Genomic DNA, 27,799 nt, shown 5'->3' on the forward strand with positions numbered 1-27,799 from the left:
TTTATTTCCATAAATGTATGTTTTATGATATACCCACCCTTTTAGGCTTTAATATTAATTCAAGAAGACGCACACCATTTGAACACTGGCTTTTAGTCATTTATGTAGAAAAAGCAAACAACTGAAGTGAAAATCTTTTGTAATATAAAAGCATGCTGACTGTAGGGTTTGTCATACAGTACATTTGTTTTAAAGCTCTGACCAAAATACAGTCTGCGAAGAATGTATACAGTTAATCTGAGCCCAGGCTGGATGTAGAATGGCATATGGGTTCAGCGGACTGACCCCTGTGCTGCAACAGAACAAGTGGAGAAGAAAGTGAAATGGTCATTTTAAAACACATACAGCATTTTAGGTGTAAATGATATTAAACTAAAATGGGTTATAGCTTCATCTGGAGAGCATGTGTTGTGGATTACCACTGACAATTTCGACTCAACCTTCAGTTTGATGTAGAGAACCATGTTTACATTATATTTATTTATTTAAAATTGGTGAAGCGTTAATGAATTCTTTGGTAAAAGTAAAAAAAAAAAAAAAAAAAATTGAATGTTTATTCACAGTCCGACATGTTTCCCCGTTTGACACACAGACGAGTCGAAATAATGTTTCTGTGGTAATCGACAAACCCACAGAAGATGTTTGTAGACATTAAAGGTGCTGTAAGTGATGTTAAAGGGACAGTATATCCCCAAAAAAATGCTCTCATCATTTACTCACCCTCATGCCTTCCCAGATGTGTATGACTTTCTTTCTTCTGCTGAACACAAATGAAGATTTTTTTTTAAACAGACATTTCAGAGATGTACGTCTGGTATCTGGGTAATTGTCAAAAAAATTAAAAACAGCAAAAAAGCACTCACACGACAAACAGACAACTCTCAAACTTTGCCCATATACACTGGTAGCCAAAAGTTTGGAATAATGTACAGATTTTGCTGTTTCGGAAGGAAATTGGTACTTTAATTCACCAAAGTGGCATTCAACTGATCACAAAATATAGTCAGGACATTACTGATGTAAAAATCAGCACCATCACTATTTAAAAAAAGTCATTTTTGATCAAATCTAGACAGCAGCCATCACTCCAACAACACCTTATCCTGGAGTAATCATGATAAATTGATCATTTGGTTCTAGAAAATCACTTGCCATTATATCAAACACAGTTGAAAGCTATTTGGTTCATTAAATGAAGCTTAACATTGTCTTTGTGTTTGTATTTGAGTTGCCACAGTATGCAATAGACTGGCATGTCTTAAGGTCAATATTAGGTCAAAAATGGCAAAAAAGAAACAGCTTTCTCCAGAAACTCATCAGTCAATCATTGTTTTGAGGAATGAAGGCTATACAATGCTTGAAATTGCCAAAAACTGAAGATTTCATACAAAGGTGTACACTACAGTCTTCAAAGACAAAGGACAACTGTCTCTAACAAGGACAGAAAGAGATGTGGAAGGCCAGATGTACAACTAAACAAGAGGATAAGTACATCAGAGTCTCTAGTTTGAGAAATAGACACCTCACATGTCCTCAGCTGACAGCTTCATTGAATTCTACCCGCTCAACACCAGTTTCATGTACAACAGTAAAGAGAAGACTCAGGGGTGCAGGCCTTATGGGAAGAATTGCAAAGAAAAAGCCACTTTTGAAACAGAAAAACAAAAAGAAAAGGTTAGAGTGGGCAAAGAAACACAGACATTGGACAACAGATAATTGGAAAAGAGTGTTCTGGATCTTAACCCCATTGAGCTTTTGTGGGATCAGTTAGACTGTAAGGTGCGTGAGAAGTGCCCAACAAGACAGACACATCTATGGCAAGTGCTACAGGAAGTGTGGGGTGAAATGTCACCTGAGTATCTGGACAAACTGACCGCTAGAATAACAAGGATCTGCAAAGCTGTCATTGCTGCACGTGGAGGATTTTTTGATGAGAACTCTTTGAAGTAGTTTAAGAAGTTCTGAAATTGTAATAGTGATTTTTCATGTTATTAATGTCCTGACTATACATTGTGATCAGTTGAATGCCACTTTGGTGAATAAAAGTACCAATTTCTTTCCATAAGAGCAAAATCTGTACATTATTCCAAACTTTTGGCCGCCAGTGTATGTGCTGCTTAGGGGCGGGGCCAGAAGCGTGGCATGGGGTGGCAGCTGCCACTCTAAAAATTAGCTTTGCCAACCCAACTCGGACCCCGCTTGCGTCCTGGAGATGGTGCACAATGGCTTAACCAGTCCGTGTCGCGAATAGTCCATAATAACGTTCCGCCTCAGTAGACAAACCCCCACCCCACCCATGTCAGACAAACATACTGGATGCCAAACCTTACTCTTCTCTTGCCACCCCTGGCAATAAATCCCAGACACGCCCCTGGTGCTGCCCTGAATTATTGTTAGGTAGAAAGTGCTTCAAAGTCTTCTGATTGGCTAAACAATTAATCTGACCGAGGCACCTATTTCAGTGATATCTGACAGGTAATAGGGATGTTTTCTGTGTGTCATCTCTTTAAAAATAAATAAATAAAATCAGTTACAGCACCTTTAAACTCTAAAAACCCCAAAATATTCAGTTAATAAAAAGCAGTGGTGTAGTTTGTGGGTAGTAAAGTGCAATGGCATGATTTGAAATAATTTCTTACACGTCTCTTGAAGATTCTGTTCAGTAATCTGTGTCGAGAGTTTTCCGGAGAACTGTATTTGTTGAGCTGCGTCTCTGAGTTGTAGTGTTCGAGCACCACACTGCGCTCCAGATCAGGTGATCGTGTTCCACCCGGCCCGAACACATTCAGGTCCTTAAAACACTCTGTTTCAATCATCTAAATGAAAAGGATAAATTAAACTTATCAGATATCTAACCAATCAGTAAAATGCATGCACATAATATAACACATCACGTAGGGCCATTTCCAACTAAGCGGTATAAGCGGCACGCGTAGCAAAGTATTTATTTATTTATTTATTTATTTTTTATTATATGTGTCCGTGTGTTTATATGGGGTCATTCTGGTCTATAACTTTGACGTTTTGATTTAAAAATAAATTTGGATTGATTTGAGTTTCATTAAAAGGCAACATCCTTACCTCGTTCTGCCACGTGACGGGCACGCTACCCGTGTTAAATTTGACATAGAAATCATCATCCACCTCATTGAGGATCACGCCTTTAACGGTGGAGAACTGGTCGATATCCAGAACATCTGCGCAGTAAACCGCTCTTGGCTAACAGAAAGATGAAAGTGAGATGAGAAAATAATTCACACAATAAATACATTATTGTTTTAAGTGTGATATCGCTACAAAATCACTCACATCAGGAACAAACTGTGGTTCTATCCTTCCGGCCTCCAGCCTCGTGAAGTTGATATCCTTGAAGAATGGATGACCTTTGATGACCTCTGCACCGGCCTCTGGCTTGCAGCCCAGTCTCTCCTTTGGGTTTTTAGTCAAGAGCTAAAATAGAACAAATTGTTGCTCAACAACTACATACATGAGTTTTAAAGATAGCTGAGTGAGTTCGACTGACTGATGGAAAGGAACTATCTTTAATATCTAAAAACAACAAGTGTTGTGGTGGTCGTCAAGGTGTTGCTAAGGTGTTCTGATTGTTGTTAAGGATGTAGCTATATGGTTGCTATGGTTATGGAAGTATATTAATGACAAATGTCATAGTAGGCTAAATTACACTAACTGAAAAAAGAAGCGCATTGCATTAACAGTGTTTGCATTTTTTGGGAATGCAATTTCATATGGTTGTGTACTGAACCCCTTAAACTCTATGGACCCGCCGGTGAGTCCAAAGGGGGGCACTATATCATGAAAAAAATGTACGCTTACATCTGTTAAAGTCTCCTTATACATAAGTCAGTCATATGAGGTATCATGTGAAAGCTTCGAATCTGAACTTTTCAGAGATATCTCATCACTTCTGCATTTATGTTTTCATATAGCACATAATTGGACAAGTCATATATCAAATGAAAGCGCTCACTGTACAGTTCACTTTGTTGCCCTAATACCACAGTTCGAAAGATTTTCAAAATAATCACAAAGTGAAATATGATTTCTGTAAGTCATTAAATACTAACGTCTCTTTTATGCTCTGATAACTGCTGCTGTAAGCCCCAAATAGCTAAAAACTTTAAATCTGCTTTTACCTTAGGATGTTTTCTAAACAAAATGAGCCAATGTTTACTTGTCTGTGAGCTTGCTTGGTTGAATAATTAAATGTTATATCTTAAATTTCCAGAACAAAATATGCCATCCAGAAGAATAGCATGCAAAAACATCATCAGAAAATATGTTTTTGACTATTGATAATCATCACAAAGGTTTCTTATGAAACCTAGATTGAGCTTCTGGTCCACTCAGAGGCCGAGATATTCAGTGAAACACTGGGGGTGGTGCTTGAACTGAAAATTAGACTGAATGTCTATGGACGAGCACATCTGTGAGGGCTAAAATGTGTTAGAGCGCCACCTACATTTCAGATCTGTATATTGTGATGGAATGTAATAGAGAAACAATTATTTTTTTCTAATGCTATCTAGTGGAATAAAATTAGACTTTTCAAAGTGAGGTAGAGAAAACAGAACTAGAATTACATGTTTACAAAGTTACAACAACAACAAACGTGTTTTTCTTTTAAAAAAAAAAATGTCTGTTTATCATAAGATTCTAAACACATACAATGTTATTTATGAATAATTTGAGTCTTTATTTGTATTTGGGGGGTTCTCTGAAAAATTAGACCAATTTTTTGCAATTAATCTACAGTATGTGTGAATGGTGATCTTTTAAATTTGAGTGTGACAAATTGCGGCCTCAGCACAAAAATCCATCAGAGTTGATTTAAGCTGTGAATATTTCAATTGAAAACATTTTGCACAGTTTTAAATATTCACCTTCCAAAATTCAGTAAAAAAAAATATATATATATTTTTTTGAAGATTTCATGTTTATTATTCAACAGGTAATACTCGGTCCATTACATTTCGCTTTGCAAATTCGCCTCTGAAATTTCAGTGGTTAGAATTCAGTTTAGAAATTCAACCTTGTACCACCTAGTGATAAAGCCTAGTAACAGAGAGTGAAGACTGTGCATTGGCACTCTACTTAATACTTAATTAAACTTAATTTTAACCACTGAAATTTTAGAGGCGAATTTGCAAATTTAAATATAATGGACTGTTTAATAATAAAGATGAAATAAAGAAATTAAAAAAAGATTAAGAAATTTTGTGCAAAATGTTTTCAATTGAAATATTCACATCTTAAATATACAACCATATGATATTGCATCCCCAAAAAATGCAAGCACTGTTAATGCAATGCATTTATTTTTCAATTAGTGCAATTTAGCATGCTTTTTATTTCAAATACATTTGTCATTATAATACTTCCATAGGTATTCAGGGTTGCTAGAGGTCATTAAATGTGGTCTCACGCTTTTGCAGATGGATTTAGTGTCCTCGTCAAATTTACTCCCATAAGACTCGGACATCTCCAGAACCCTCTGTTCCTTCTCTTGTCTGGGAAGTCGTTCTTTGTGATTATGGAATGGTGGATTTCCGGCTGTCATCTCGTATATTAGACACCCAAGTCCCCACCAGTCCACACTTACACTGTAGTAAGTGTTGGCGACGACTTCTGGAGCTGATGACATCATCATAAACAAGCCATAAACATCGGGATTATACTTGAGTTTTACCAAGGAAAGATATGAAAATGGTAGTACATTTATGAAACTTGCACACAGGAACTCAACCTACAGCTACATTATTTTATCTGTCCAAATGATCAGAAATAGAAATTAGTCGTTGTGAAGCTCCTCAAGAAAATCTGGGATTCACAAAACATTCTTAAAGGAATATTCCGGGTTCAATACAAGTTTAGCTAAATCGACAGCATTTGTTGCATAATGTTTATAACCACAAAAATTTTTTTGTGCTTTTCTTTAAAAAAAAGCACAAATCTGTGTTCCAATGAGACACTTCAAATGGAAGTCAATGGGGCCAATCCATAAACGTTAAAATACTCACTATTTCAAAAGTATAGACACAAGACATAAACATTATGTGTTAACATGATTTAAGTGTGATAAAGTCACTTTCCAACCTTTACTGTGTAAAATGATTTCCAATTTTACAACTTTGTTGCCATGACAACGTAACACCGTAAACAATAAAACCTTAAAACGACTGTAAAAAGAACGGTAACACTTTCTATGAGGCCCATATTTATACTGCATTTTAAAGGCATTATAAATGCACTACAGTAGTGGCCAAAAATATTGGCACCCTTGGTAAATATGAGCAAAGAAGGCTGTGAAAAGAAAATCTGCATTGTTTATCCTTTTGATCTTTCATTCAAAAAATTCACAAAAATCTAAACTTTAATTAAAATAAAACAACTGAAACAGGGGAAATATCTCATTATTATATAAATATTTTTCTCCAAAACGCATTAGCCATAATTATTGGCCCCCTTTTATTTAATACTTTTTGCAACCTCACTTTGCCAATGTAACAGCTCTGAGTCTTCTCTTATAATGCCTAATGAGATTGGAGAACACATGACAAGAGATCTGAGACCATTCCTCCATACAGAATCTCTCCAGATCCTTCAAATTTAGAGGTCCATGTTGGTGGACTCTCCTATTCAGTTCACCCCACAGGTTTTCTATGGGGTTCAGGTCAGGGGAATGGGATGGCCATGGCAGAACCTTGATTTTATGGTCAGTGAACCATTTTTTGTGTTGATTTTGATGTTTGTTTTGGATCATTGTCCTGCTGGAAGATCCAACCAGGGCTCATTTTAGGCTTTCTGGCAGAGGCAGTCAGGTTTTGATTTTTTTATCTGTTGGTATTTGATAGAGTCCATGATGCGATATATCCGAACAAGATGTCCAGGACCTCTGGCAGAAAAACAACAATAAAGATCCAGCACCACATTTAACCATGGGCATTGGGTACTTCTGCATCTCTGTGTACGCTAAACCCATCTCTGGTGTTTGCTGCCAAAATCTCTTTTTATGTTTCATCTGACCACAGAACCCGGTCCCATTTGAAGTTCCAGTGGTGTCTGGCAAACTGAAGATGCTTGAGTTTGTTGTTGGATGAGAACAGAGGCTTTTGTCTTCAAACCCTCCCAAACAACTTGTGGTGATGTAGGTGATGTCTGATATTTTTTTTTTTTTTTAACTTTCTGACCCCAAGACCCAACTAATTTCCTTGGAGATTCTTTTGCCACTTGAACTATCCTCCTCACTGTGCGTGAAGACAATATAGACACACGTCCTTTTCCAGGCGGATTCTTAACATCTCCATTTGATTGTAACTTGTTAATTATTGCCCTGATGGTAGAAATGGACATTTTCAGTACTTTAGCTATTTTCTTATTGCCATTTCCCATTTTGTGAGGCTCAACACACTTTTGCCGCACATCATAACTTTATTCTCTGGTCTAATCCACTGTGATTGATGATTAAGGGAATTTGGCTTGTGTGGTACCTCATAATTATACCCCTGTGAAACAGGAAGTCATGGCTGAACAATTTAATGTTCCTAGTCACCCAGGTGCACTAAAAAAATGTAAAATATGAAGGGGAATATACTTCAGATATACTCATAAGAATTTCTAGGGGTGCCAATAATTGTGGCCAATGTGTTTTGGAGAAAAATATTTATTTAATAATGAGATATTTCCCCTCTTTCAATTGTTTTGCTTCAACTAAAGGATAGATGTTTGTAAAAAAATTTAATGAAAGATCAAAGGGATAAACAATAAAGAAATATTTTTCTTTGATCATATTTACCAAGGGTGCCAATATTTTTGGCCACAACTGTATTCTGAATTCATAATGTCTCATAATACACCTTATATTAAGTTATAACTTCTCATAAATAATTATAACTTAAGTTATAATACATTATAAGACTTCTGCTATTCATAGTTGTACTTAAGAGTATAATGCATTACAACCAAGAAGACTGGCTACATGTGTGATATATTTTAACCTTGTAGCTGTACAAGTGTTTTTCTTAATATCTCAAAATTTACTTTGAATGTGTGTTATTGTGTATTTTGTGCATGTGTAATGTATAGAACTTCCAGCTTGACTTGTAATGTCTTATAACCACTTAAAAATATATTATGGATACTTATAAGAAGACATTGCTTTTGTCAGTTTACTTAAATCATACCTATTATATATTACAAATATATATAATACATTATTACTTCTGCAGATAAATTTGGATGTTGCTTGTGTTATAATACATTATACTCTAAAGTATAACTCTAAATAGGTAAGTATTATAATTGTGGTTATAATAACATTGTAAGGTGTATTATGAGACATTGCTAATGCATTATAAATATGGGCTTCATAGAAAGTGTTACCAAATAACAGCTCAAATAATACACAAGTTTTAACAGAAGAATTAATGTAAGTGCTTTTATAAAATTATGAGCTTCACATTTCTGCCTTTAAACCCTCCAAAATTTGGCCCCATTCACTTCCACTGTAAGTTCCTCACTGGAACCTATTTTTTAAAAGGAAGTTGTGGCAGGACGGAGGGCGGGACCGGGTTGTGATTCTGCATACCCGGCCCCTAATAAGGCTGATTAAGCCCGAGAGGGACAAGGCTGATCATAGACGGCAGTGCGACAGAGAGAGAGTTACGGACAGCTATCCGACACCTGTGTGTGTGTGTTTGTCTTTTTGGTTAAGTTTCTCATTAAATCATAATTTATATTGTCAAGCTGGTTCTCGCCTCCTTCTTTCCATTGAGCTGTGTTACACTGGTGCCGAAACCCGGGAAGGAAGAGGGATGCGCCGTAGTATAGTCATCGCCACTACCATCCACCCCAACGGAGCAGCCGAGGCCACCCACCGGGGGACGGCGGAGCCCGGCCACCTGTGAACGGAGGAACGGCCACCGACCGCGAGGGGAGGAGGGGCTCCTAACTGACTGCCTGGAGCAGTCAGGGCTGCTGCCAGGGGCAGAGGAGACCCCTACCAGCCACTGAAACATGGCAGGGTCTAAGACCACCGAACGCGAGCAGGGAGGTGCTCCTGGCCGACCGCCTGGAGTGGGAGGACCGCTGCCAGGGGTGGGGGAGACCCCTACCATCCACCAAAAATGCAGCGGGGCATTCCTTCCGCCAGGGGCCAGAGGACTGCCTCCAGTCCACTCTGGGAGGTGCGGCTGTCATCCACCAGAGGGTGGAGGAGTGGTCGAGGACCAGGCTACGATGTATCGGAGAACCAGCGAGTAAATAATAATTTTTCTTTTCTCTCTCTCTCTCCTCTCTCTCTCCTGCTGCCGCTCCATGTTGGCCTTTCCCTCTCTTTTTAAATATTATTTTAATTATATTTTAAGTTGGTATCATCACCATTATGGTGTAAGTACCGTGTTTTTTTTTTATTGTTGTTTTCCCTCCCCGTCCCCTGCCAGATCTTGATCCTAAGGCTGATTAAGCCTGAGAGGGATATTGCCGACCAGAGACGTCAGTGTGACAGAGAGAGAGTTACGGACAGCTGTCTGACATCTATGTGTGTGTTTGTCTTTTTGGTTAATTTCTCATTAAATTATCATTTATATTGTCAAGCCGGTTCTCGCCTATTCTTTTCCATTGAGCTGTGTTACAGAAGTTTTTTTTTTTTTTTTGTGCTATTCAACATTATGCCACAAATGCTGTCGATTGAGCTTAACTTGTATTGAACCCGGAATATTTTTGTTTTGCCGTGAAATGTGACCTGGACATGTTTTCGTGAGCATTTTTTACATTTTATAAGATTTCTTAATTCACCTGGGAGTGAAAATTCTGTCATTTATTCACCCTCATGTTGTTCCAAATGCATATGACTTTCTTCTGTGGAACATAAAAGGAGATTTTGTTTAATGGCAGAATTTTAGCCTTAGTCACTAATTCACTTTCGTTGTATAGAAAAAAGAAGCAATGAAAATGAATGGTGACTGAGACTAACATTCCACCTAGCATCTCCTTTGGTGTTCCACTGAAGAAAGAAAGTCATATGGGTTTAGAACAACATGAGTAAATGATATCAGAATTTTCATTTTTGTGTGAACTTTCCCTTTAAAAATACTGATTATGTTGAATTATTAAGAAGATAATTTTCATACCCATATACCCCACTGTGCCCACTCTGCCTTTGACGGGTTTTCCTTCTTGCAAGATTATGGCAAGTCCCAAATCTGATATCCGAATGTGACCTGTCAGTAAACATCTCGATTAAATCCAGATTATTTTCCAGGAAGACTTTTCAGTTTTTAAATCTGTCTAGGCTGTGAATTATTTTCCATAATCAGGCATCCTCACTGAATACCTTTGAGGCAGTGTTCCTAAAAAGTGTTAGTTATACAAACAATCTCATACACATCTCAACATCTATGGAAAATACATCCAGATTCTCATGCATATTCTCATGTACGTGCACTATAAAGACATTTTGTAAATTCTTTGGTAAAAAAAAAAAAAAATGCTTTGCGGGATGGCTTTCTTCTTGATAGTTTATAACCGTATTTATCATTAAATGACCTGCTAGACAACCCACTGGAATTAGGTTACTGTTATGATTCTCTGTTTTTTGTCTTGTGTTTTGCCCCTGTCATCTGTTTCCCATGGACTACACTTCCCATAATTCCCTGCCCTCATCACTGCCAACTGTCCTCAGTTGCTTTCACCTGTAGGGCTTTACTGGTTGTTTAGATCAGTGTTACTATCAGAAATAATTAATAATTATTTCTTTAGTTATTAATTAATATTTAAATTAATTAATTGAATCTAACTCATTAAAACCTCATATGGGGCTCCAGTAAATGTAGTGTGCAACGTTTAGGAGTGGGTTTGGTTATTAGCAATAATTAATAATTATCAAAGATAATTATTAATTATTAAAATCAATAGAACATTGATGAGAATCAGTGTTAGCTTTTTTTAATCCTTTAAAATCAACACTTATCAAAGATAATCATTAATTGTTAACATCTATGAAACATTAATTAAAATTAACACTAGCTTATTGATCATTCAAATTCAACAATCATCAAAGATAATTATCAATTATCAAAAATCAATAGAATATTAATAAGGATTAACATTGACGGGGCACCACCCTGGAATCAGGGACTAATAACCAGATAGTATAACAGTCTCTATATTAGATTGTTTTCTTAGGAAAATCGACATCCGAAGAATATCGATTTTCGGGAAGAAAAACAATGAATGAAGGTTTGAATCCAAGCACTGACATCCCGTCAGCGTGACACAGCCATATGCAAAACAAACCAAAACACTTCTCTTTGTAATATAAACAAAGTTTATTTATGCAGTAATATCAATTAATAATTAATACAATGCAGTCAATAAACTTCTGACTTACAACTACAAACTAAACAGTGATATGATTAGATATGGAAATAAAAATAAGCCTATAACACATAAGGTGTGTGTGTGTGTGTGTGTGTGTGTGTGTGTGTGTGTGTAAGGAGGGACACGCACAAAATGGCGGACGTGACTCTCGTGGAGAGTATGTCATGCGAGACTTCCGGCCAGGGAATATGACCGTGAATGTGGGCGGAGAGAAACCAGTCAATGGCGTCTACATGTTATTGCGTGTATCCGCTTGTACGATAGCTTAGGGACAAAGCTGGGCTTTAGCATTAAGCTATCTAGGAGCCAAAAATGTGTGCCAGAATGTTTTTGAGGGGTTGCGTGCGTGTGTGTGTTTGTGTGGTTAGTACGAGAGAGAGAGAGAAGTGATGGCCCTAAAGCCGATTTCGCGATCGTGGGAGAGAAAGCAGCTGTTAGTTCATCACTCAGAGACGCGGTGGACGGCTCGTAAACAGTCCCGCGTACTTTGACTCTTTAATGGATGAACTCAGTTTACCTGTCTCAACCACGATGGCGAAATTGCACAACAGTCCAATTTGGTTGGACCACAATACAGCAAAACAAATTCGTGATAATTAATACCCTGAGTATTAATAATGAGCGGACATGGCGGTCCGTAAACTGTACAAGCAAAAACCTTGAAACACAAGAATAACACACTATAATATTCTATCTCTGCCCAGATGTAAACCTCTTACTTGAATCGCATGAGGACACAGGTAGAATGTGTTTTCCTCCGTCCTTTAACTCTGAACCGGTTCCTTGAGGCTCGGGTGATGACGGGAGGCCATTTCCTCACTCTGTCGGCGGGCGGTATGGCTGTTGATTCTCGGCGGGCTGGCGGAGAACTCAGAAATGTCGACTTGATTGAAGATGGAAGAGAAATCTTTAATCTCTTCACTTCTGTATGCAAACGGATGAAGATGCGAATTGCTCGGCGGTCTCCTTCAGATCCGTTAGAGTGTTCGGTTGAACACAGAGTAATCTCAACTCATCCAGCGAGATGGAGATTGTATGGCCACAGTTTCAAGTCGGACGTTACTTCCTTGTGCCACGAGGTTGCACCTGAGAGCAGCGATGAGCTGCGTCTATACAGGACGAACAAAGTTGCTGGAAGCAAATCCCAGAAGCATTTCAGAGGTATTTCAACTCCTGATGATGTCATGTTTGAGGGACGTTCTGTTGTGTGCCTCATCCAATAGGAGTTGAGAGTTCGATCCTTTAGTGAGCAAGGCTTCATGGGATTTGTAGTCTGTTTTGGACTCCCTTTGTTTGATTTTGGCGCGATTTTTACAGTATAATTTACGACTTGGAATGTGGGGGCTTGAGTTAGGTTTTTATGACTGTGTTAGGCCTGCCTTTGTCTTCTATCTGAATACATGAGGCCCAACACACCTGTCTTTCATTACTCATTATCCATTGTGTATTTAATGCCCTGTTGTTTGCTTATGTGTTTTGACCTCTTGTGTATGACCAGTGCCCATCATGGATGTTTCCTTTGTTCCTTTGTTTTCCCATCGTGGATGTTTTCTTTGTTCCTGTGTTTACACCGTTACGTTGTACTTTGTTTATTTAATAAAACTCTATTTAGCCGTACCTAGATCCAGCTCTTGGGACTTCCTTTTAATGTTCCATCAAACATTACATATCAACTGACCACAAAATGGATCTAGTGGCTTACTTCGCAGAACTAAGCCAGGCGGACTTATCTATAAGGGAGTTTTCCCACTTCTTCTCCACCGTTGCCGTCTACACTGGATTTGATGATGCCACTCTAAAGTCCATATACAAGATTGGACTCACAACATGCCAGTGGAGGGAATTGCCAGAGTCTGGAGATTACACGTGGGAGGAATATGTGAGGCTAATACTCAACACACTCGCTTCAGAGGATCCTCCTCTCTCAATCCTGGTTCCGGCTTCTGAGTCTTCCACGCCTGAGTCCGCTCTATGCCATGTCACAACCACATCTGAGTCAGCTCCAAGTCATGTCACAGTCACGTCTGAGTCCGCTCCATGCCATGTCACCACCACGTCTGAGTCTGCACCACGCCATGTCACTGCCACATCTGAGTCTGCACCACGCCATGTCACAGCCACGTTTGAGTCTTCTCCACGCCATGTCACAACCATGTCTGAGTCTTCTCCACGCCATGTCACAGCCACATCTGAGTCTGTTCCACGCCATGTCACAGCCACATCTGAGTCGGCTCCACGCCATGTCACAGCCACGTCTGAGTCTGCTCCACGCCATGTCACAGCCACGTCTGAGTCGGCTCCACGCCATGTCACAGCCACGTCTGAGTCGGCTCCACGCCATGTCACAGCCACGTCTGAGTTGGCTCCACGCCATGTCACAGTCCAGCCTTCCGCGACTCCTTGCTCCAAGCATTCCACGGCCCCTTGCTCCAAGTTTCCGCAGCCCCTGTCTCAAAGCCCTTCACGGCCCTTGTCTCCAAGTTGAATTATCTGCCACTGATATCGGTGTGTAGGGCCATGAAGACCCTTCCCCACAAATTGTCAGTGCCCTTTCCTGCCACGACCAATGAGCCGATGCCCACGCCAGCCATGGCCAATGAGCTGGAAGCTTTGTCCTTCCCAGAGCCTGCGTTGCCAGCCTCGTCCGTCCCAGAGCCTGCGTTGCCAGCCTTGCCAATACCAGAACCTGCGTTGCCAGCCTCGTCAGTCCCAGAGTCTGCGTTGCCAACTTCGGCTTCCTGGAGGAGGAGGAGGAGGAGGAGAAGGAGAAATGCTTCCGTTCCTGAGTCTCTGCCCATGTACACGACCACGAAGGTCGTTTCCAAGTCTCTGCCCATGTTCATGACCACAGAGCTCGTCTCCGAGTCTCTGCCCTTGTACACGACCATGGAGGTCGTTTTCCAAGTCTCTACCTATGCCCACGACCACAGAGCTCGTTCCCGAGTCTCTGTCTATGGCCACGACCACGGAGGTCATTCCTGAGTCTCTCTCCGTGCCCACGACCACAGAGGTCATTCCCGAGTCTCTGTCCATGCCCACGACCACAGAGGTCGTTCCCGGGTCTCTGCCAGTGTTCACGACCACAGAGGTCGTTCCCGAGTCGCTGCCAGTGTTCACGACCATGGAGGTCGTTCCAGAGTCTCTGCCTGTGTTTACGACCACAGAGTTCATTCCTGAGTCTCTGCCCATGCTCATGACCACGGAGGTCATTTCCCAGTCATCCAAGACTCTTAGTCTTGAGCCTCCCACAGCTCCGCCAGCCACGGCTTCGTGCCTCGAGCCTGCCACGACTCCGCCTTCCACGGCTCCGCCCCTTGAGCCTCCCACGGCTCCACCTGCCACGGCTTCACCCCTCGAGCCTCCCACGGCTCCGCCTACCACGGCTTTGCCCCTTGAGCCTCCCACGGCTCTGCCTGCCACGGCTTCACCCCTCGAGCCTCCCACGGCTCTGCCTGCCACGGCTTCACCCCTCGAGCCTCCCATGGCTCTGCCTGCCACAGATTCACCCCTCGAGCCTCCCACGGCTCTGCCTGCCACAGCTTTGCCCCTCAAGCCTCTCACAGCTCTGCCTTTCACGGCTCCGCCTACCATGTTTGCCTGATCTGCTCTGGTCTCCTTGGTCTCCTGGCCATCCGCCTGATCTGCTCTGGTCTCCCTGGTCTCATGGCTGTCCACCTGATCTGCTCTGGTCTTCTGAGTCTCCTGGCTGTCTGCCTGATGTGCTCAGGTCTCCCTGGTCTCATGGCTGTCCACCTTATCTGCCCTGGTCTCTTTGGTCTCTCGGCCGTTCGCCCGATCTGCTCTGATCTCCCTGGTCTCCCGGCCTTCCACCTGTTCTGCTCTGGTAACCTTGGTCTCCGGCTCCATCTAGGCCCTGCCTCTCTTACCAGCCTTCCTTGGGTGTCAGGAGCCGCCCATTAGAGGGGGGGCTATGTTATGATTCTCTGTTTTTTGTCTTGTGTTTCGCCCCATCATCTTTTTCCCATGGACTACACTTCCCATAATTCCCTGCCCTCATCACTGCCAACCGTCCTCGATTTTTTTTCACCTGTCTTTCATTACTCATTATCCATTGTGTATTTAATACCCTGTTGTTTGCTTAGTCTTTGTCAGTTGTTATGTGTTTTGACCTCTTGTGTATGACCAGTGCCCATCGTGGATGTTTCCTTTGTTCCTATGTTTTCCCATCATGGATGTTTTCTTTGTTCCTTTATTTACTCCATTACATTGTACTTTGTTTGTTTAATAAATCTCTATTTAGCCGCACCTAGATCCAGCTCTTGGGACTTCCTTCCTAACGTTCCATCAAATGTTACAGTTACTTGCTTGATACTTTTAAATGTACTGAAATGTAACAAATTAAAGTAAAATTAAATTTTTTACTGTACATTTTAGAAAGTTATTATAAGGTTATTCATACTTTTTACTTCAAAAAACGTTTACACTATTTTATAGTAATAAATATAAAGTTTGTTTTTCATTGAATATAGTCAAGTAACTTACAGATATACAATTAACAGGTATTTTATCAAATTGAATTCTTTTGCTAGTAAAATTATAAAAAGATGTTAATATACCAACCTACTGGAATTACGGTATGTTACTCGATGTAAATGTACTAATCATTGTAACAATATTTTATAGAAAAGCTATATTTTTACTATACATTTTAGAAAATTGCAAAATAATTATAATGTAATTCATACTTTTTACTTTAATAAAAGTTTACACTATTTTACTGTAGGATTACATTTATTGTCTTTATTTAAATATAGTAGATTTTTATTGAATATTTTCAAGTAACTTACAGATATACAATTAACAGGTATTTACTTTATCATATTAAATTATTTTGCTAGTAAAATTAGAAAAAGATGTTAATATACCAACCTACTGTAATTACTGTAAGTTACTTGATACTTTTAAATGTACTGATTATTGTAACAATATTTTACAGAAAAGCTACATTTTTACTGTATATTTTAGAAACTTGTACTATTAATTATAAGGTCATTCATACTTTTTACTTTTTACACTATTTTACAGTAAGATTACATTTATTTTATTTAAATATAGTTGCATTCTTCAATGTATATGGTAAATTAACTTACATTTATACAATTAACAGGTATTTTATCATATTGAATTCTTTTGCTAGTAAAATTAGAAAAAGGTGTTAATATACCATCCTACTGGAATTACGGTAAGTCACTTGATAATTTTAAATGTACTGATCATTGTAACAATATTTTACAGAAAAGCTACATTTTTACTGTACATTTGAGAAAATTGCACCATTAATTAAAAGGTAATTCATACTTTTTAAAAAAAAAGTTTACACTATTTTACAGTAAGATTACATTTATTGTCTATTTAAATATAGTAGCATTTTGCATTGTATATGATAAAGTAACTTACATTTATACAATTAACAGGTATTTACTGTAGCATTTTACATTCTTTTTCTAGTAAAATGACCAATATTTGTACATTGTCTTTAAAAGTGTGACTTTGCATTTGATACGATGAAACAATGATATGATGTCAAAATACAACAAAACAGTGAATGCTGCAAATGTTTTATCAAACCCACACAGCATGCCCTTAAGTGTTTTCACAAGTTCCTTGTTTATGATTGTGAGAATGTTTTGGAAAATGTTTCCTGGTGTTGACTGATCTACAGTTGATTATGATAAAAATAGAAAGCACAAGTTAAATTAGAGATAAAAATAGAAAGTTACAAAGCTGGAAAACTAGAACAGGCAGTTTGTCTTTTGTTTTAAGAGGAAGTGTACATACCATCATCATCCAATAGAATGTTCTCTGGCTTTAAATCTCTAGAAGAAATAAAACAACCAACACATAATTATTATAAAGGCTTAGTCCTACTTTGATTTTTTTTCACATGGGACAGTAGATCAGGTCACTTTACATTAGTGGTCCATTGATATGTTTTTTTTTAAATGGTGATACCGATTACTAGACAGCAGGGTGGCCGATGGCCGAAAGTAAAATGCAGATGTAATACTAATACTGTAATAAATATTATATTTTAATGAGCAAATAAGATGCACAAAAAAATGCTCAAATTAAATTAAAACTTATTTTACACAATATTTACTAAAAATTTAAAAGACAAATACGGAGTCGATGCAACAATCTTAAAACAGCATAATATAAGTTTGGCTGATATATCAGGTATATTATTTCCCATTATTAGCAACTGCGTCCAGCACATTAAATGTCAAACCACAGCATTCAATGCAAATTGTGTAATTTCTGCACCTCTAGCATCACTAAACAAAATTGCAATACGAATCACTGTTTTCGAACAGGTTTCCCGAACACTGCCCCCTTCTTCTATTGGTCCAACAAACAGACAGCCCCGCCCCCAAACTCATAACATCAGAGCAAACAAACAAACAGAACAAAGTCGTAAAAGCGCCAAAAAGTCACAGTGTTACACTTTTCTGGGAATTAGACTATGAGTGGCTTACTTATGGTTGACTCTGTATATTAAACTGTGAAATGATTTAAACATTAAAAAATACACACTTCAGCTTTAATTAAAAGACTTTTTAAAAGCATACCTATAAATAATTGAGTTCTGATGTAGATGGTCCAATCCGCACAGGATCTCAGCAGCATAAAATTGTACTCTGTCTTTGTTGAGCCCCTCCGTGCCCATATTATAGATGTGAAATCTCAGGTCTCCTCCGTTCATCAGCGTCAACACCAGACAAAGAGCTTCTTTAGTCTCGAAAGCGTAAGCTAAACTGACCTGACACATTCAAATATAGATATAAATATACAGTTGTGCTCAAAAGTTTGCATACCCTGGCAGAAATTGTGCAATTTTGGCATTGATTTTGAAAATATGACTGATCATGCAAAAAACTGTCTTTTGTTTAAAGATAGTGATCATATGAAGCTATTTATTATCACATAGTTGTTTGGCTCCTTTTTAAATCATAATGGTAACAGAAATCACCCAAATGGCCCTGATCAAAAGTTTACATACCCTTGAATGTTTGACCTTGTTACAGACACACAAGGTGACACACACAGGTTTAAATGGCAATTAAAGTTTAATTTCCCACACCTGTGGCTTTTTAAATTGCAGTTAGTGTCTGTGTATAAATAGTCAATGAGTTTGTTAGCTCTCACGTGGATGCACTGAGCAGGCTAGATACTGAGCCATGGGGAGCAGAAAAGAACTGTCAAAAGACCTGCGTAACAAGGTAATGGAACTTTATAAAGATGTAAAAGGATACAAAAAGATATCCAAAACCTTGAAAATGCCAGTTAGTACTGTTCAATCACTTATTAAGAAGTGGAAAATTCAGGGATTTCTTGATACCAAGCCAAGGTCAGGTAGACCAAGAAAGATTTCAGCCACAACTGCCAGAAGAATTGTTCAGGATACAAAGAAAAACCCACAGGTAACCTCAGGAGAAATACAGGCTGCTCTGGAAAAAGACGGTGTGGTTGTTTCAAGGAGCACAATACGACGATACTTGAACAAAAATGAGCTGCATGGAGTTGCCAGAAAGAAGCCTTTACTGCGCCAATGCCACAAAAAAGCCCGGTTACAATATGCCCGACAACACCTTGACACGCCTCACAGCTTCTGGCACACTGTAATTTGGAGTGACAAGATCAGAATAGAGCTTTATGGTCACAACCATAAGCGCTATGTTTGGAGAGGGGTCAACAAGGCCTATAGTGAAAAGAATACCATCCCCACTGTGAAGCATGGTGGTGGCTCACTGATGTTTTGGGGGTGTGTGAGCTCTAAAGGCACGGGGAATCTTGTGAAAATTGATGGCAAGATGAATGCAGCATGTTATCAGAAAATACTGGCAGACAATTTGCATTCTTCTGCACGAAAGCTGCGCATGGGATGCTCTTGGACTTTCCAGCACGACAATGACCCTAAGCACAAGGCCAAGTTGACCCTCCAGTGGTTACAGCAGAAAAAGGTGAAGGTTCTGGAGTGGCCATCACAGTCTCCTGACCTTAATATCATCGAGCCACTCTGGGGAGATCTCAAACGTGCGGTTCATGCAAGACGACCAAAGACTTTGCATGACCTGGAGGCATTTTGCCAAGACGAATGGGCAGCTATACCACCTGCAAGAATTTGGGGCCTCATAGACAACTATTACAAAAGACTGCACGCTGTCATTGATGCTGAAGGGGCAATACACAGTATTAAGAACTAAGGGTATGAAGACTTTTGAACAGGGGTCATTTCATTTTTTTCTTTGTTGCCATGTTTTGTTTTATGATTGTGCCATTCTGTTATAACCTACAGTTGAATATGAATCCCATAAGAAATAAAAGAAATGTCTTTTGCCTGCTCACTCATGTTTTCTTTAAAAATGGTACATATATTACCAATTCTCCAAGGGTATGCACACTTTTGAGCACAACTGTATAATAAAAACAAGTGAATTGCACAAAACCATGTTCAGGTCACAATTCACCCCAATATCAAAAGCAAGATAATGTTGCAGTAGACATTAACCAAGATTAATAAGTTGTGTAAAAAGTTCATGTTAACTAATATCGTTAACTAATGTTAACAAATATAACCTTATTTTAAAGTGTTACTGAAATTATATATTGCTAACGGAAAATTAAGCTTATTTTTAGGGCCAAATGTAATGTTTTGCATTGTGATGTTATTATCATGACAAATAAGCACATTTTATCTCAAATTCTCTCATAATATTACTGGCCGTCATTTTTTTTTATTGTTTTATTTTATTTATCCCCTTTTCTCCCCAATTTGGCATGTCCAGGTCCTCGTGATGGTGCGGTTACTTACCTCAATTCAGGTGCCGGAGGACAAATCTCAGTTGCCTCCGCTTCTGAGACCGTCAATCCGCACATCTTATCACATGACTCGTTGTGCATGACACCGCGGAGACTCACAGCATGTGGAGACTCATGCTACTCTCCGCGATCCACACACAACTTACCACGTGCCCCATTGAGAGAGAGAACCACTAATTTTGACCACGAGGAGGTTACCCCATGTGACTCTACCCTCCCTAGCAGCCGGGCCAATTTGGTTGCTTAGGAGACCTGACTGGAGTCACTCAGCACACCCTGGATTCAAACTCGTGACTCCAGGGGTGATAGTCAGCGTCAATATTCACTGAGCTACCCAGGCTCTCGACATTCATAAATTTTAAAAATAGGCAAAAATATCTTCTAGAATGTATAATACTTAATACAATTTAAATAATATTTAGTTGTTTTTTTTGCAATACAGTAATGAGAAATTCAAAAAACTGATTTTAAGTTTGAGTTTGACCAACATAGTCTCATGACAACTCTTAATAATTTGCACAAAATAGTGAAATTGTAAGATATCGTACGACTTGGCTCATACGTAGGATTTCTTAGAGTTCCGTCATCTCGTGCTATTATAACAATTTGTCATGTGACCACACTGATTTGACGGAGTTTGATTTTGCGGTGAAATGTGACCTGGGCATTTTCTTGGCATGTTTCGTTAGATTCACTCAAATAGAAATGGTAATTTCTGCATGAATATTATGTCAAATGGTTGATTATGTTACTAATCAATGATGCAAGACTTTAAATCTTCTTAATTCTCACCACAAATCGGCTGTTCACCCTCTCTAGAATCTGTTTTTCATTGAGGGCCATGGATTCCCCCTTCTGCTTCTTCACACGTTTTTTCTCCAGTTTTTTACAGGCGTACATTTTTCCTGATATGCGGGATTGGTATGCACATACCTGCGATAAGAGGCGGCATTTGACTTTAAACAGTTACCTCATTATTTCTAAAATCAGCTTCCGTTTTATGATGACCTATATGCTTCTATGGCTAAATTAAGTCAAAGCATGTTGTATTTAGTGTTGCCTTACCTCTCCAAACCCGCCCTTTCCCAAAACACGATATTCTCGAAATGTGTCTCTGGTGATCGGCCGTCTGCAGAGATTAAAGAGACATTACATTCTATTTTTTTCAATAGTAACTTGTATCTTACTTACGTACATACACTACCAGTTTGATTTGTTTACCATTTTGTCAGTCACAAATTTCCATACTTTCATGTGTGTTATTTCATAGTTTTAAATGTGGAAAATAGTATCCACACTTACCTCTCAACCATCTTCCACTGCAGGAAACGGTCAAAGTACATGCTCTTCTGATATTCTGCAAAAGGAGCTCCACTCAAATACTCATGCAGCGCTCTATCACAAACCAAAATAAGCAGAGATTAGACTAGATGGTCACTGATGAGTGTATAAACTCTCATTGATTAACAAGTTCATAAAACTGACTTCTGGCAGTCACTGAAGACATCTTCAGATGCTCGGAACTCCAGGAAGCATTTGCACCTCTGAATATGGCTCTCTAAAATTCCCTGCATACTTTGAACAAGCTGAACAGAAACATACATAAGGATGGAAATGTGTTTGTTTTCTCTTCACCAAACTTCTGTTAGTGCATCTTGCTGAATCACTTGTTTAGCCAAGTTAGGCCATGCCCACAGTAATACATTTTAGTTTGAAAACACAATGGTTTCTCTATGTCTCCATTAACACTTACTTTGGAAAACTATGACGTTTGGAAACTGAAAATGCATTAGTGTGGATGAGGCCTACAATAAGTTTTCGTTTGAAGACATTTATTTTGTTATGATTACACCTCTCATCCATATTACAATGGTGTTTTCCTGCATCGAAAACTGAGCGTTTTGAAAACCCTCTCCATACTTTGGAAAACGATGATGTCAGGAAAGTGATGTGGCCTATAATAATTTTTCGTTTGAAAACGCATACATTTTTGCTACATTTACACCTCTTATCCACACTAGAACAACGTTTTCCTCCACCAGAAATTAAGCGTTTTAAAAACGCTCTCCATTACCACATACTTTGGAAAATGGTGATGTTAGGAAACTGAAAACACATTGATTTTACTATATATTTATGCCTCTCATCCACATTAGAACGGCGTTTTCCTCCAGTGAAAACAAAGCGTTTCGAAAACGCTCTCAATTTTCGCATACTTTGGAAAACGATTATGTTAGAAAACTGACAACGGATTAGTGTGGATGTGGCCTTAAACTGTATGTTTTAGTTTGAAATAGTTTTGATTTTGCTAAGTTTAGGCCTCTTATCCACATAAGTACACCATTTTCGAAAATGCTTTCTATTGCCGCATACTTTGGAAAAGGATAATGTTTTAGGAAACAGAAAATGGATTCATGTGGATGTGGCCTTATACGTTTTCTTTTAAAAACACATTTATTTCACTATATATTTACACCTCGCATCCACACTAGAACGGCGTTTTCCTCCACTGAAAACGAAACGTTTCTAAACCGCTCTCCATTAGCGCGTATTTTAGAAAACGATGATGTTAGGAAACTAAAAGGCCACATCCACTCTTATACGTTTTTGTTTGAAAACACATTCATCTCGATATGTTTAGACCTCTCATCCGCACTAGACCAGCATTTTCGAAAACGCTTTCCATTTTCACATACTTTGGAAACCGGTGATGTTAGGAAACTGAAAACAGATTAGTGTAGATGCGGCCTAAAATCCGTTTTACGTTTCATTACGTTTACGCCTCTCATCCGCACTAGTACGATGTTTTCCTCCACTGAAAACTAAGCGTTTCGAAAACGCTCTCCATTACCGCATACTTTGGAAAGCAAGGATGTTAGGAAACTAAAAATGGGTTAATGTTGATGTTGCCTAAAGCCACTTCCACTCTAATACTTTTTTGTTTGAAATCACATTAGTTTCGATATGTTTAGACCTCTTATCCACACAAGAACAGCATTTGCGAAAATGCTCTCCATTTTTGCATACTTTGGAAACCGACAATGTTAGGAAACTGAAAACGTGTGGATGAGGTCTATAATCCATTTTAGTTTGATAATGCATTGATTTCACTAAGTTTAGGCCTCTTATCCACACAAGTATGCCATTTCGAAAATGCTTTCACACTGGAACGTTTTCCTCCACCGAAAACGGAGTGTTAGAAAACCTTCTCCATTACCACATGCTTTGGATTACAATCACTTTAGGACTTTTCATATGAAAACACAATTAATGTAGATTTGGCCAACAGCGTAGTTAAATTAATGCATTTGTATGTGGATTTGATCTGCTTGACCTGCTCCAAGCAAGATTTGAACCGGGGTCTCCAGTATGGGAGGAGAGCGCGCTAACGAGGAGGCTAAAGGCTACAGCCCATAGTGAGAGTCGATAGTGCACCTCTTGAGGCCAGGGGAGTGAGGTTTATACATTGCACAGCCACCTACCAGCTGGCTATGGACTTGGTTCATTAGGGCTGTTATATATAATTCTGACTGAAAAAGTTTTTTGCGTTACAATATTTCCATTTCAATAATTAAACTTAAAACAAAGTTGAATCTCTGGCAGTTGAGTCTCTGAAAGTGAAACCAGAATAACAAGAATGTTAAAAGTCTTATCTTGAGGGAAAATTACCTGTGAGGTGAGATAATTTGTAATGAGTTGCTTGCCAACGTTCATTCGATATTCATCCGGCGTGACCTCGTACTCTTCCTGAGAGAGTACAAACAAATGCATGATTCACAAAAATAAGCAAACCAACAAGTATACTTTGTCAAGATTTGCCCTATGACTTTGATTTATCATGACAAATATGGACTAAATTCATATTCTGTATGCATATAGAGTATATTAGCTCTTCTGGTATAATACCAAGGTCATAGGTTTGAATTCCAGGGAATACAGTCACTGAAAAAAATTATATCTTGAATGCAATGTAAGTTGTTTGTCTGCCAAATGCATAAATATGCAAACCATTGCATCCAAGAGGTCAATGCAATTCTGCAGATCGGATCTAGTTGCACAAAACATTCGGAAGAGTTGCTTTCCAATAGGCTGCTTCACACACAGACTGTTGTAGTCTCGCTCTACAAGACAGAATATGATATAATTTACTGAAATACATCTTGATCTCATTTTAGCCTACAGGAAATTACCTTTCCAATATTTGTAATATTAACAAATGTTTCCGTCAGCTCACCAATGCTGTTCTCCAGCTGTGTGCACTCGTTTATATGCGGGAAATGTAGAAATCCCTTCCATTTTCGACTTCTCCCTTTACGGTTACCATTGTTACCAACTTCACAATGATATAAAGATAGAGAAAAAAACTATGATACACACTTAAAAATATGGGTAAATGGGTGAATCTCACCCAAACATATCCAGGTCACATTTAACTCCAAAATTAAAAGAAATAATGACATGCAATGCAAGTAGAAGTCATAGACCTTAACAAGAAGGCAAATGAGTCGTTTGCTGTAGCAGGCGGATAGATTGTTAATTAATCACGTTTGTGTGCTGTAATCTATTTGAATGACGGTTTGTTGACAAGCAAAACTGAAAAGAATCCACGGCATTTTCTACTATCTGAGACGAGTCTAAAAATAACTGCGTGATTGAATCTTTGGGAAGACTGTATCAGGCATGAACGGACACACTTACAGCCACTATTACCACTGCTCACACAACAAAAACGCAACATTCAAAAGTCTAAAGAATAGCTTTACGATAGTTATTTTAATCAGTTATAACTGCTAGAAAAGACTTTGATATTGGCTCCACAAGTCTTTGCCTGGAAGTTTAAAAAGTTGTAAAACTTTGAAGTTTGTTTGTACTAAGTTGGAACACCTGAAGGTCTACACTTTTAAAAGTAATACACACACACACACACACACACACACATATATATAGAGAGAGAGAGAGAGAGAGAGAGAGATGAATGGATGGATGGATGGATGGATAACATAGATGGATGGATGGATGGATGGATGGCTAGATGGATGGATGGATGGATAAGATAGATAGATAGATAGATAGATAGATAGATAGATAGATAGATAGATAGATAGATAGATAGATGGATGGATGGATGGATGGATAAGATAGATAGATGTATGGATGGATGGATGGATGATGGATAAGATAGATGGATGGATGGATGGATGGATAAGATAGATAGATGTATGGATGGATGGATGGATGATGGATAAGATAGATAGATGGATGGATGGATGGATAAGATAGATGGATGGATGGATGGATAAGATAGATAGATGGATGGATGGATGGATGGATGGATGGATGATGGATAAGATAGATAGATGGATGGATGGATGGATAAGATAGACTGATAGATAGACAGATGGATGGATGGATAAGATAGATGGATGGATGGATAGATAGATAGATAGATAGATAGATAGATAGATAGATGGATGGATGGATGGATGGATGGATGGATGGATGGATGGATAAGATAGATGGATGGATGGATGGATGGGTGGATGGATAAGATGGATGGATGGATGGATGGATGGATGGATAGATGGATGGATAGATAGATAGATAGATAGATAGATAGATAGATAGATAGATAGATAACATACTTTAGCACTTAGCTAGGCATTGCTAACATGTTGCTAGCATGTTTTTATATTTAGGAATTTGGAGATTTTGTGAAGACTAACCCTAGTTTGTACAACCACATAATCACTGGAAAAACATTATTCATCGTGATAGTGAGTTTTTTTATTTTTTATTTTGGAAAGATTGAAGAACGTGAACGACAGGTTTTTTTTAAACGGCAACAAAATCTATTTTTAGACCTCAGATAAGCTAAATTGCAGGTAATGCTGACAGACAGTGTGTTGTGATAACCGCAATAAAAGAAGTCTGACCAGTTTGTGACGCAAGCATCACAGTATTTCAGGTGTAGGACAAAAGAAAATATGTTGAATGCACTGTTTCTTCTCCTACTAGTCATTCAAAAACAGGAAACTGAACTTAATATCATATACATTATCCTAGTGTTTAAGGTGTCAGAATTAGACACTATTATAGTCTTTACTGTCTTTATAAAGTGTAAAATATAAAATGATAAAGGTGTCTGTGTGAAATGATTGTGAATGTTTATAAAATGTTAGTTTTATTAGAATTTTGACATGTCAGTTTCAATGTTTTACTCTGTGTCGAAGAATCTACAAATGCTTTTTTTTAATCAATGTCAAGATTTCAGCTTAAAATGTATATGAATTATAAGGGACTGTGTATATCTTAGGTCCTGTCACTGGTCATGGTTTCTTTTAAAGTTTTTTGCTTGGTTTAAGGAAAAATACTACATGTAATATTTCAAATTAAAATGAGGTGATAAAGCTGCATACATAATAATCGTAAAATAATTAGCAAAATGCTGTTTAAAATAGTTTTAGATGTAATATAGCATGTCATCACGCAGGACATGTCTCAAAAGTATTTCATGCACATAAAATGTTGTTTTTGTTTTGGTCACTCAATGTTTTTTAATGATTTAATTTCAATTTCATGACAAAATACCATCAAATTAAACTGAGTAATCTTTAATAAAACAAAATAAAAAGCTAAATATTCTCAATTTAATTAATTTGATTTTGTGAAACATGACAATGGCATTTTGTTATGAAACTGAAATGTGTAAATCTTAAAAATAGGCTAAAATATTTTTGGGATTGAAGCTGTATTCAGTTTGATTACTAATGGCAAAACAAAAACAAATGACAGTATTTTGCTAACAATTATTATTTTTTTATATTTGATCACAGCAGATTGCTTAAAGCAGGATTGAGTTAATTTTGCTTTATATTGATTGAATGTTTTAACATTTAAAAATGTAAGGTGGTCATGCTACTGATTCATCAAACCTGTCAATCAAACAAAACATCTTACCTTCTCGAGCCTTTATAAGTGCACAGTTTGCCACCATTGATTCGATCTCCATGTCAGCCGATGAAAAAGTCAACCAAGTTGTGAATTCAGTATTTAGAATGGACTTCTCACTTCTCTTTACCTAATTTGCATTTACTGATCTCATATTTCTTCAGAGTGAGATATTATACATGCACCTAATTATAAAGAGAACTTACATGCCCTGTATGACATTGACAATGTGCATTCTGTCAGAGTGAAGACATTCTCTAACAAGAGTTCACTAACAAATGACGAAGTCAACTTTCTTGTTCCGCATACATCTGCTCTGTTGCCCAATCTTGTTTCACCTGTACAGGTGACCTGACAGGCCCAACTGACACACCACTGGTCTCACACACACCATTCTATTGTAGAATAGGGAGGAGACCTCATTTAATCTATCATTAAATGACACACTTTTTGAAAAGCCCATTTACAGTTAATACAATGATGAAATGTGCTAAATAAGGTTCACTACATGTAATAAGTTATAAAAATGTAACTTATGATTGTATCAGGGAAATTCTTATTTGTTTTTCAGTATACAAACAATAACATGGTAAATGTTAGCAGTAGTTTGGAA

The 27,799-nt window shown here is 38.3% G+C and overlaps 1 protein-coding gene across 6 annotated transcripts; it reads right to left on the reverse strand.

Moving 5' to 3' along the window:
* Positions 1-77: 77 nt before the first annotated feature.
* On the reverse strand, positions 78-27,478 carry grk5 (G protein-coupled receptor kinase 5). 6 transcript variants are annotated; one of them, XM_051686358.1, is made up of 17 exons: positions 27,196-27,478; positions 24,473-24,571; positions 24,247-24,359; positions 23,908-23,985; positions 21,724-21,824; positions 21,541-21,633; positions 21,304-21,367; positions 21,031-21,171; positions 17,988-18,178; positions 17,197-17,234; positions 10,149-10,238; positions 5,444-5,652; positions 3,310-3,450; positions 3,082-3,219; positions 2,640-2,816; positions 721-757; positions 78-287 (listed from the first exon to the last, which is right to left on the reverse strand). In XM_051686358.1, the coding sequence occupies exons 1-17, from the start codon at positions 27,245-27,247 to the stop codon at positions 190-192; spliced, it is 1,860 nt and encodes a 619-aa protein (XP_051542318.1). In that variant the 5' UTR covers positions 27,248-27,478; the 3' UTR covers positions 78-189. The 6 variants fall into 6 exon arrangements, with proteins under 6 accessions (XP_051542318.1, XP_051542322.1, XP_051542317.1 ...); XM_051686362.1 differs by having other exon boundaries at positions 78-292; XM_051686357.1 differs by having other exon boundaries at positions 721-760.
* Positions 27,479-27,799: the final 321 nt, after the last annotated feature.

Source organism: Myxocyprinus asiaticus, chromosome 43 (genome assembly GCF_019703515.2).
Source record: "Myxocyprinus asiaticus isolate MX2 ecotype Aquarium Trade chromosome 43, UBuf_Myxa_2, whole genome shotgun sequence".
NCBI lineage: Eukaryota > Metazoa > Chordata > Actinopteri > Cypriniformes > Catostomidae > Myxocyprinus > Myxocyprinus asiaticus.

Bases quoted from the DNA above. Each gene is read 5' to 3' on its own strand.
- grk5 (XM_051686357.1), bottom strand. From the start codon at position 27,247: ATGGAGATCGAATCAATGGTGGCAAACTGTGCACTTATAAAGGCTCGA. The intron at 17,235-17,987 runs GTATGCTTTTAA...TATTTCTTCTAG, and splicing joins CAGAACTCAATTATTTATAG to AGATTTAAAGCCAGAGAACA. The intron at 3,220-3,309 runs GTGAGTGATTTT...TCTTTCTGTTAG, and splicing joins AACCACAGTTTGTTCCTGAT to CCAAGAGCGGTTTACTGCGC.